We start from the raw sequence: 12,171 nt of genomic DNA, 5'->3' as shown, positions 1-12,171 counted from the left end.
TTAGATACATTAAAAACATTGCATATTGTGTTAATGGGCTACTCAAAAACCCACATTGTAAGCATAAATCACACTGTTGTTACATCTTGTTAAAGCTGCATGTTTCCTATACCTGGAGGCATAGGACTTCCATGGCAGGCAATAAAATGGCAGAGAAATTCACCCCTGCTGTACTAGACGTGTGATCTTTCGCAGGCAATTTTAAATGTACTGTATCTCATTTGACCTCTGATTTTCATTATGGATCAGTGAAGAGGCATGCACAGTGCATATTGGCCCATCTGATGAATACGGCCCATTACATAAATCTCTCATCACCCCGAGGCCTTTGTATCTCTGCCCAGCAGGTGAACAAGAGGTCTTGAACTTGGCAACAATATAAAGACTTTGAAGGCTTTACAGTTGGGCAGACATACCACCACAGAGTCTAGCAATATTGGGATGGAGGAACACTACACCTGATGAAAATAATACCTAGAGTGACAATGTGAACAAGTGTCTGACCTTGTAATTAATGACAAAAGGTTAAAGGGTGGAAATGATAGAATTGTGCCTCCAGTAGCTGAGTTACAAGGACAAATTCACTATTTCTATTGGCCACAGTAGCGTTGGAGCTTTAGATATGGCAATGTCAGTCACTCTACTACTTTGGTTCAGACTAAAATATCTAAAAAAGTAGGCTATTGGATGGTTTGTCATAAGTTTTTGACATTTCTCTCCCCTCCACACTTTTCCTCTAGCACCACCAGCAGATCAAAGTTTACACTTATCCAGTAAATGTCCCATCATGGATTGGCCCAAAATCTTTAAACGACTTTAGTTGTTCCCCGACCATTTGTGGTTATGAGTGAACAACTAATAGACAGACTGCCATGAATTTCTGTACAGAAATACATTCCCACAGGATTAATTCTAATAACTTTAGTTATCCCCTAACTTTTCATTTAGGACCACTGGCTCAAAATGTAACTTTGGCCAAATTTTTGACATAAACTAAATGTCATTACCATTATGCCTTAGCTGTACTTTGTGTTTAGTGGCAATGTTAGCACACTACACTAAGATAGTGACCGTGGTAAATATTACCTGCTAAACACTGTCATATTATCATTGTCAGTGAGAGCATGTTAGCATCCTGATGTTAGCATTTTTCTCAAGGCAGCACTGTGCAAAAGTACAGCCTCACAGACTGCATAGTCTTGTTTCCACTTGCAGTGGAGAAATGTAAATTACACAATGACAAGCAAAGAACCAGCATTTGGTAAATTAAGTTACAGGTTTAATATTTATAGTGACAGGTTTGATATGTCTGGTCTGGCTAAATGTTTCGGGTCCAACAGCTTCACATTTCCTTGACTGTTGTTTGTTAAGTATATGACCACCACAATGTCCCAGAAAATTCAATATTGAGACTTTATAATGATCTGTCCAAACTCACAATTTACAAGCGTAACAGGTCATGTTACACATGTTGGTCCCTTCGCTAATATAAAATGGAGGAAACTAGCAAGGAATGCTAGGAATTAGCTTACAGATAATCATAACAAAAAACAAAAAAACTGGATGAGGTAAGGCTGTTTGCTGACTTTTTTACAGTGAAGTGACCACAACAACAAATCAAGTCACCTATTAGCTTGTTAACTTGCCAATGAGGCAGCAGGGGCACCATGAATGAACGAAACAACATACATTTTACAACTTTTTCAATTAGGCTACAAGAGTTGCGTTCAAAGAAATTAAAAAATAATTACGTGTTGTTCTCATTCTTTCAAAACTTTAATTTTAGAAAAGTGACAGCCCTAAAGCTCATGAACCCATAGCTGTACCATAATTTTTGGTGCACTGAAATTTCTAAGTGCATTCTTCTAATCTTTAAATGCATGAAATGTTTGCCATCAGTAATGAACAGTAACAAATTGCCTGATATAATTTCTTCAACAGTCTTTTTGCTATTATGAACATGCATAATTGACATTAATATAAGTTAAGGTATTGGCTTTAACGGAAACACACATACTTTGCATTTTATTTGGAAGCACTTTAAAGATTGCATACAATTTACAGTTGAATGGAAATATAGCTAATAATGCCCCATCATGCATCTCCCACATAGGGAATTTCTCATAAACCTCAGTCCACCCATCAAGTTGGTCTCATTTTCCAGTGTGACAGCTTGAGGTGTTTTATATGGAAAGTCATACTCACAGACCTGAAATGTCTAGCCTGCATAATAGGACATCCAGACCCCTTACAATCACATTGACTAGTGTTATAGGTGCTTGCAGTGGGCGGATAATAAATGACTTGCTGAAGACATAAAGCCTTTTGAGCTGGTGTCTAGATTTATGTTGTGATATTAGCTCGGATATCATGCTTTAAAGGTTAGATAGATGGCCTGCTTGGGAGACATGCGTCATCAGAAGTACTTCACTCTAATCAATGTATGGTGTGTGTTTTGTCACTCCAAGATTTTGATGTGACACACACACACACACTGTCGGTTCATGCTTGGCAGTGGTGAGTGGTGATATCCCGTCCAGTGCAGCTGGTGTGCAGCCTCTAGGCAGCCCTGTGCTCTGGGAGGGAAGCCTGGTTTGATTTTAGTCCAGGGCAAACCAGGACTTTCACATTCCTGCTTTTCAATTGGAATTAACGTATTTGTTACTGCCTGGGAGACTGATATAAATATATTCTTACATATGTGCATTTGGAGGAAAAGGCCCTGGAATAATGAAGTCTAAGGTGAGGTGCCGTTTGCCCTCAGGGCTAGTGTAATATTACATGACACTTTTTTTTTCTTTCTCTCCCACTCGTTCTACTCGCTCCATCTTCAAATGAGGCCGTTCCAAGCTGGAAAGTTCTGCCGCTGTTACATAAACCCCAGCTCGAACGGCTGCGGGGTCAGGAAAAAGGGAAGAAAGGAGGGAGAAAAACAAGACAAAAGTTGAGTGTGTTGTGGGAAAATGAGGCACAAAGATAAAGAGGATCTGGAACGGGTAAAACCTGTATCATCAGAAACGTCGAAAAACTCCTCTTCATCAGATCCTGGAGAAAGGAGGAAGAACAAAAGAGCAGGAGGAAATTGGAAGCAGAGTGAAGGCAGCTTAGCAGCTCCCATCCAAAAAGCCTGGAAGAAAGGGAAGGGGGAAAAACTAAAAACAAGGCATTAAATGGCTCGGCGGCGTCCAGGGCTCGGGCTGAAACCCTCGTGGAACCAGCCAGGTCACTGCTGATACAAAAAAGAGACCCAGCTTTGTACCAATTTCAACCTGACATGTCTTCCTGCTGAGAAGATGTTTTCTTTGTTAACACGAATCCCTGGTGACACTGGTGATCCAGGATTTTATTGTGCGTGTTAGCTGGATCTGATCCATGCTTTTATTTTTGAGAGGTGTTTTTACTAGTTTTGTTTCTCATTTCATTCTTCCTGCCAACACTCCTGATGACCCACGCATAACTTTCGAAAGGCCTGAAAACATTCTCACTTTCAGATGGATGTACAGTCCATGCTAAATGGCTGAGCGAAGCATGAGTTATTAGATTTATAGGAAGTGCTCAACAGTTTGTCTGGAAGTGGGTGATGATTCATATTCCAAATGGCTTGCAGATGCTGTAGCAGATTTCAGTGGGTACATACTGTGACTGAATAACAAATCAACTCATAATTACCTCTCATAACCACATCCACATTTATTTACTGAGGTGTTTATGCCCATAAATCCCACGAACATCCCCTCAAACCGCTAACATCACACTTTCACCAAGAACAATAGGGTGTGTTTTTGTGTAGTCTGTGAATAATGTAAACTCTCATGTTTATGTGAGCATCTCTTTCAGGTGCGCATCAGAGACACGCTCATTAAATCAACCACTTCTTCCCACCGCTTCACTGCCCGGGAACATTATTCAGTCTGTCTGGGATTTTTTAGCATGAACACACTTGTTTGCTGACTCACTGCATTCTCTTCTCAAAGAGAGCTGTCCATCCTGCTGTCATCTCCGCTCTTTCCACTGACCAGACACAAAACACACTCCGGAAACCTCTGGAAATCCTGGGTGACTGCCTTTTCAGTCAGCCCTTACCTCACCTGAGAGAGACAGCACGTTTCCCAGCAGACGCAGGACATTCCCAAAAGGTTGACTAGTACCACACATCCTTATGCTGATTTAGCGAGTGCTGGTTTTCCTTAGAACATCAGCAAAACATTAACAAGACTAAGACTGAGAATTGAGAAAATAAAATGGGAAAACTGAGAGAAATGGATGGAGTGGGTGTAGAAGAAAGGGATGCAGTATTCAATAAGCACAGGTCAATACCAGGCTGTGCACTGGGCTTTACTGTCACAGCGTGCCTTTCACCATTTGTTTCCCATAAAGGACACATGGAAACGTTTAGCTGGCTTTAAGCAGATCGGCGCACGTTGTCTCGGGCCCGTAACATTTGCTACTTGTTTTCCAGGTCTATCCTAATAAAGTTTTCTGAAAAATATAGGCAGCTGCAGTAATTATTATAAATGACAATAACATAAACTAAAATACGATAGAATAGTATAAAGAGACATGAGTGATGGCAAATGTCTGTCCGAGGGGGAAGAAAACAATAGATAAAAATAGCACCCTCAGTAATTCTTCATGGCTCAAAGAATATCTTGCCTCAACAACTTTCTCCTTGTGTTTTCATCAGCGTCTGCAGTCTTGCGAAGCGAATAGAATTCACATATGCACAGGTTATGAGGAGTGAAGTCATAATGCAGCGTTATTTAGTTTTTTAGTCTTCATACTTTCTTGTTAATGGGTAAAACTGTGAAAACAATCAACACAAAACTCTCACTAGACATATTGGTAGGACTTTAAGTTGTGGAAGACAGAAAACGGCCCTGTTGGCGTGTTTGGACAAGGTCCTTCTAGTGTGTATTAACACCTATTTGTGAGTACAGCGTGTAATAAATTCATCCTCACTTTGGCCTCCATGTACAGCATGTGTGCATATAAGTGTGTGTTTGTCAAGTTCAAATTCCTGCGAGCATATGGCAGAGTAATACAGGTTTTCACAAATACACAAACCCAGCTGTCCATCCATCCCCCAGGTACACGGCTCTAATTCTGCCAAGTCATTTACATTGAGCTTCTGCACAAAAACTATTTCCTGCCCCGCTTTCCATCCAACATCCACATCACAGGCCTACAGGGTGCATAGATATGTGCACGTAATGTGTTGAGAGCTCGCCTAATGGCCCGCCGGGCTTATTGCACACCAATGTCCGTCGAGGTGCTTCCACTTTCCACTCTTTATCCTTTTAAATGAGCACTACCCCAGACAGGAGTGGGCAGAGGCTTAAGACAGTAAATAATACTAAGAAATCCTATCCTAATACATCTTCGCCGGGATTATGAAGTACAAAGACTGCATGTTGTCATCGTTTGTCTGATCTCCAGCCAAATCAAAGCTAGATTGCCATATTGGCATCGGCCACTCTGCTCAACTACTGCGAATTGTCTGCTCTTCCCATATTCATAATCTGAAAATGAACCTTTTATTTATGTTTTCTGGCAGCTCCAGCCTTTACTCCCACAAATAAGGGAATGTATTTCTCCCACAATACCCATCTTTGGCCAAAAAATGCTAAATGTACATAACTTAAGCCTTACACTGGGGAACGATGCTGCCTACAACTGAGGAAGCTAATGTACACAGCATCCTCTGGTGGCTTTTTGGAGAATTTTATTTCAAGTGCCTAAATACTAAAACTGTAAAAGCAGAAATGGGTTCATGTGATAGCAGCTATAAAATAGGATGTGTAGAGCCTGAAGGTTTCCAGCAGCTAATAGCTGACAGATTTCTCCTAAAGGAAATCCCTATCTTACAATCTCATCCTCTAAGTGCTTTCAGCAGTCTCACGAGTGTGGTACTAATGTTATTGTTCTGTTATACAATAAAACAGAAAAGACAAAGAATAAGAAAAACATGGCTAATGTTCCAGTGGTATCCAGACCAGCTTTGTGCTCCTAAAAGGGGACCAAAGATGTGTGTATTTGTGTGTATTTGTGTGTGTGTGTGTGTGTGTGTGAATGACCACCTGTGTTTTCAGTTATTGACGAGGTGTGCAGTGGGTCTAAATGAGAAGTTCTGTTCGTTATTTCTGGGTGATATAGCCATTCACAGGTGTGACAACCAGAACAAAGCACTGGTGAATTTTAGCAAGACAGCCTGTCCTTTTCTGCACACTAACACACACATGCACAACCACAAGCACACATATTACTTCCATGTACCCTGACCAAACATAAGAGAGGCATTAGGTCTGTTATTGTTTGTCTTTGCAGAGTGGCTGCGGTACTCCAAAGGAATAACGCTACCACAGTACACTGAAGACAAGGTGGTACAGAGGACACAGTGTGTGTGTGCGTGTGTGTGACTAGTAACTGTTCCAGGTTACCAGGGATGTCATAAAATGTCCAGTCTCTCCACTCTCACAAAACACATGAGAAAAACATTAAATATGTCACTTTTATTTGACATATCCATCTACATAAATTAACATGCCATATAGTTGGCAGCAATATAGAGTGTGATTTCTTAAAAAAAAAAAAAAGAAAAGAAAACAAACAAGACAAACATAAAAACATTAGGATGTAAGGTTTTCCAGCCTTGCACAAATCAAAGGACATCATTCTTTCAAGAAACAACAGTAACTTTCCACGAGAGATGGTGACAGATAAATGGTGGGAGGCAACAGCAACAGTCATTTATGCACAGACCCGCAATAACTTTTCCCTCAAACTGGACCACAGATCAGTGCCAAGCATTTTCATTATACCCCTAAGACATACAAAGTAGCGGGGCCATGTAATGATCTTATGTTGTGTTTCAATAGTGTACAGTGATTCTCTTCAAATTCCTAGTATTCTTCTCCAAACAACACAGATCGAAAAAAACAAAACAGAGATGAAGATACCAGAAATTGAGGAGTGACAAGTAAAGTTGCAAGGAAAGCACATATCCTTCGGGCTATCGAGATATACCAGTCATCTTGATGTTTTGAGTTCAGTTTCATTCATCCTTTCAGTCTGTATGTAAAGATGTTCCTTGTGTGACTCCCCAAAACAGACACAAGGAGCTGAGAGAAAGATCTTTCCAATCAATCGTCTCCTGCTGGGAGATTTTCTTCAATCCTCTTGATAAACTTCATGCGGATTTCTGTCACATTGTCCCCTCTCAGAGTGTCCTGAGCAAATCTCACATCCACAGCCATCTGGACCTAAATCAGATACATAATCAGTTACATTTCTATGCACAAACTGTGAAATTTGCACAGGATCCTAATCGACAATTGTATTCTATGACACCCATCAATTTAGCAAAAGTATTAAATACACCCGGAGTGTTGACCTTACCATCTCCAGGGCTCCTCTGAGGACCCCACACAGCAGGTTGGAATAGATGAGTGTGCTGTGGTTATCCGGCAGCTCCACAAAGTCAACCAGTGGGTTGTTCTCGAGGATGAGGGAGAATTCATCTCCTGCTGGGCTCCAGTTGGTCACACTGGGGGTGATTCCCAGGTACATCTTAAAAGCAACCTAACAGCAACCGCAACGAAAGAAAAAAGAAAACACTGCGCGATCACTCAACTGAAAACAGTATCAATTTCTCACATTGCATGTTTACATTGGTGACACTTAGGTTAGGTTTTTCACTTAGTCTGATTTTAGTTACAGTACGCTCATACTAAACATACAATTAGCAGCAGAGACACACAAAGAGGTGTTAAACTGTCAGTTTTACCATTACCAATAACTATTTACTAGGTGAAAATGCATGTGATCACCATATATACTGCATGCACTATGCTAATTTCTTGCCAAATTCCACCTCATCCAGCAGCTGCTTCACAGTAAAGCCCATTATCAAAAGGCTTCACTGGAAGGCTTTAACTGTGAAGCATGTGCAGAAACTCTTACATTTTCACCACAGGCATACTGACAGTAGTATCTCCACACACCTGATTTCTGATAATTGTTGATTCATTTCCTCTGCAGCACTTTGTCCCTGTGATGTGTCACAGGAGGGTCGGCATACTCTCTCACACATGCACAAAGTTCGCTAGTGAAATTGCAGTCGCAACGGTGAAAACATTCCCTGGCAATGGGAGGATTTCTTTTAAATATGTAAAAAGGTCAACCTTAAAACCTTAAAGCATTTTTGAAACACCGGAATAAGAATATTAGTTTATAGCACCACAACTGAAGTGGTATGATTAAGTCTTGCCTTCCACAAAAACCATTCATGATCTACAAAATCTGTTTTCGAACAAACAACTGACCTTCACTGACAAATGAGGTGGTTTCAGAGTTTACCCAGAGGTCATGTGATATCCTCAGGCAAGGCTATCATTGCACCTTCCAAACCGCTGTCCCACAAGAGCCAGTTCCCTGAGCTAGTGTGGGGTTACTGTCTGTGGAATGACTCCCCCAGCAAGCAGGCAGTAACCTTGAAAACACCCGAAACAGAGTCTGCCTGCGTCTGTTTGTCCGTAAGTTATAAGGGGAGTCCAATTTTTGTGAAGCATGACATGGACAAGTTAAAGAGAGCGACAGAGGAAAACTGAAGTACAACACATCACAACAGTAATATGATCATCACCTTTTCCGAGGAAAGAGATTACATTTCTTTTTTAGCCTCAAGCTGAGACTTTAAGGCTTTCTAACCTACTCAGTCACAACCATCAGTTATCCCCAACCCCTCCCAACATATTTATCGTCTTCCCCCATCTATTGTCAGGATGTTTCATCAACATCGCTCTCTAATCTTTCTGTTCCTCTCATCCCTCCTTCTCCTTCCCCCTCCCTTCATCTTGGGAGAAGTCCACGGTCATGCTCTGATTGGCCTGGAACCTTCCAATTACCTTAGCAATGACATCGGCTGTTTCTCGGAAATCCTGACACCTGCCAATGCTGGACCGTGCCAGGAAGTCCTCGATCAGACGCACTCCGATGTTATAACCCCTATGAAGGAGAGAAAGACAAAGTCAGTCCGAGGGGAAAAAAAAAAAAAACAGTCAAGAGATAGAAGTCAGTTCCAAATACAACACATTTTTGGGTTCATACGCTTGACAAGTGCTAATAATTCTGATTATAAGGTTAAGTCAATTTATTCTTACGACAGAATCTGAAGCCAACTGATGCATCCTGATCCTAACATGGTCTGCCGCTGACCAGCTGGCCAGCGACTAGCAGAGTGGGCAGTGCAGACTCACTGCCTTCTAAGGCCAGGTAAGACAAGCCTCATCATGACTTAGCTTGGAGAGGGCTTAGGGTTGCCGCACAACCACAAAAGCAAAGTACATCCAGTCCAAAGGCCTGTCAGTGTGACAGGATGTTTTGAATTTCTGAGTTATAAAACCTTCAATTTTTCTTAATCTTATTTTGTGGGAGGACTGTATCCCCGCGTCGCCTTCCAGAGGTTTTTTTCACTCAGAAAAACACATATCAGTGTGCTCTTCTTCAAAGGCGCCGTGAGTAAGAAATTACAAGAGTAAAGGGGAACCTCTGACACAGAAGTGTTTGTGGATTATGTCATCTCTCTGCTTTAGCTTTAGCCCAGGTACATTACGAACAGAGGCCAGCGGAATGTGTCAGAGCAGTGCGAAGGTGTGAGTTAAAGGGAGACACAGAAGAGGCCATAAAAAACATCGCTTCTCTTCTCTCGTTAAAGACGCAAAAGATAAACTTTAACATGTTGAAGCAGCTGTGTTATACCATCTATCTAATGCACAGAAAGCAGGGTTACATCTTTTAATAATTTTATTTCTATGTACAATAACAAAAACATATTCCGTCAGCTTGGCGCCGTATTTATTAAAGCGAATTGCGCTGCCATACACAATTAACAGCTAGTTTTATGATGAAAACTAAAAAGATCCATTCAATCAATAAAACAAAATAAATTATGTGATTAGAAAACTAATTTTCTTGTTGATAAAAATGACTTTTGTTTGTTTGTTGGACACCAGCAAGTCTTAGCACACTTCTTTGCACTGTTTCTAAACTACAGTTGGGTGTGAACATTGCTCATGACAGTAGAAAAAAGGGATACCTACATCTTGTCCAGTTGTTTGTTGACCTCCTCATCATTCTCGTAGTCTTTACAGAGCTGGGTGACCAGGGCCCCATACGTCAGAGTGAACAGCTCAGAGTTCTGCAACAGAGCAAACAACAGAAGTCTCATATTAATTGTGCAAAATTAAATACATAACACTAGAATAAGGGTATGAAATGTAAGTGTTAATTAAGTGTAATGTGGTGACGAACTCGTATCCTGGGAGTTAGATGTAGAAAACTTCTTGGGGTAGTCCTTAAAATATCATAATCAAAAGCTTACACACATCTATAGTGAAGCAACCACATGGTAGCAAGCTTTTATATACAAATATAGAATGATCAAAAAAGGTTGGTCTAAAAACCAACATATTTGAAATTTCAAATAACTAAACCACCCTTAAGGCTACATTAAACACATAACATATAGAAGTGGTCAGGAGCCTCTGGGGGTTTGGGGTTAAAATGACAGCAAGGTCGGCAATTTTTCAAAGCAGTGTAGCCAATCACACTGTTTCTCGAGTTTATAAAACATTATTATTTTGGCATAAGCCAGATTAAAAACAACAACAACCTTAACTTGCCATCCAATAATCAATTCCTTAAATGTAGCGTGCAAACAGGTGCAGGCTATAGACAACTCCTGGTGCTGAAATCCTGTCTTATATAGCAGAATACATAAATAGAGTTTTAATAAATGATTAAAAAAAAGGTTTTTTAGAATTAGTATTCACACTCAAGGTGTATCTTATCTATCACTGCAGCTGTGGAACTACAATGCCAACCATTCAACAAATAAACGGAACATGACAACAGAGCCCTGACACAGACACTGACTCCTTCAGCTGCTCACTGTTTCACTAAAGCTGACTTTGACTGACAGTCCAGCTCAGTAGTTCAATTCACGCTATATATTGTTTTTTTTCCCACCCATTTGTACAGACATTTGCACAGCATGTCTGCCACATTTGTTGTAACTGCATAGGAGGGATTTCCTTTAGTAAGTTGTCTTAAAACTTAGACTGTCTGAGTCTAAAAGTGAAAGGGCGAGGATGTTACAGCTACGGAGGCTAACTATTTAGCTCGTGTGCTACAACGACCTACATTTCCCGTCCAAGACAGCCACATTAAACAATGAATGAAATACTCATTCAACTTGTACACACGCCTTCTATATATCTAGCCACAACTGTCGGACAGAGATAGACGACTGACAAGTAGCTCAGCTCGCACAAGTACAATGTGGCCGGTTGTTACGGTTAGCATTTTGCTAGCTAGGCTACACAGGTTAGTCTGATGTTAATCCTGCGGGAGTCGCCTACCATCTTCTTGCTGTCTGTTGTTCGGTTGGATTGCCTGGACATTGTGGACAGTGTTACAGGCTTACACAGGTGGCGGCTCGATATTAATCCTTTATTTATTTGATTCTGCCTAAGCAGTTATTTCCGTAATCGCCAGTTTAGTCACACACTTCCTCTGACGTCAAGTTACCTAGATTAAAATGCGCATTTCCGGTTGCACTTTAAATTAAAATGATTATTAGGGAAAGTTCGTTAGTAATACCAGGTACAGTGATGACAGTAAACAATGTTTTTGAGAAAATGAAATTAATACGTAGAAAAGTCCATATTGTTGTTATCAAATCTGTGCATATAGAGTTCCCTTTTTATTTTATTTTGAAAACAAAATCATCTCATTTCCGGTATCGCTTCTGTAACTCTTTACTAGCTTGACATAGCGCTTCAGTCAGCTGTCTCACCAAGCTTTCCTCGGCTGTCTTCCTGTTGGCATGTTGTTTTGTCGCCCTCCCGCGGCCCGGAGGGGGAAAGAGGACCACAGTCAGACCTACTTCTCAAAAACGTCGTATGATTGACCACAGGATGGCAGCACATGTAGGCTAATATGTTGACGGGAATATATAAAATATAATATAAATAAATAAATATAAAATTTTCTATATAAAGCAGGAAAAAACAGCTCTCACTATTATTTGTTTATAACTGTAGAGACGATTCACCCTTCCGCAGCCGTATTATAATAAAGTGCCATATGTATCATAGTGTGTGTGTGTGTGTG

The 12,171-nt window shown here is 40.7% G+C and overlaps 1 protein-coding gene across 1 annotated transcript; it reads right to left on the bottom strand.

Annotated features, from left to right (window-relative positions):
* Nucleotides 1-6,489: 6,489 nt before the first annotated feature.
* trappc3 (trafficking protein particle complex 3) lies at nucleotides 6,490-11,587 on the bottom strand. The gene is made up of 5 exons (XM_035681603.1): nucleotides 11,418-11,587; nucleotides 10,098-10,195; nucleotides 8,904-9,003; nucleotides 7,396-7,578; nucleotides 6,490-7,259 (listed from the first exon to the last, which is right to left on the bottom strand). The coding sequence occupies exons 1-5, from the start codon at nucleotides 11,457-11,459 to the stop codon at nucleotides 7,140-7,142; spliced, it is 543 nt and encodes a 180-aa protein (XP_035537496.1). The 5' UTR covers nucleotides 11,460-11,587; the 3' UTR covers nucleotides 6,490-7,139.
* Nucleotides 11,588-12,171: the final 584 nt, after the last annotated feature.

The sequence above is a fragment of the Morone saxatilis genome, unplaced genomic scaffold, assembly GCF_004916995.1.
Source record: "Morone saxatilis isolate NCDOM2014 unplaced genomic scaffold, NCSU_SB_2.0 Contig9, whole genome shotgun sequence".
In the NCBI taxonomy this organism is placed as follows: domain Eukaryota; kingdom Metazoa; phylum Chordata; class Actinopteri; family Moronidae; genus Morone; species Morone saxatilis.
Note: the sequence above shows the minus strand (reverse complement) of the source record. Positions and strands in the feature narration are given on the sequence as shown.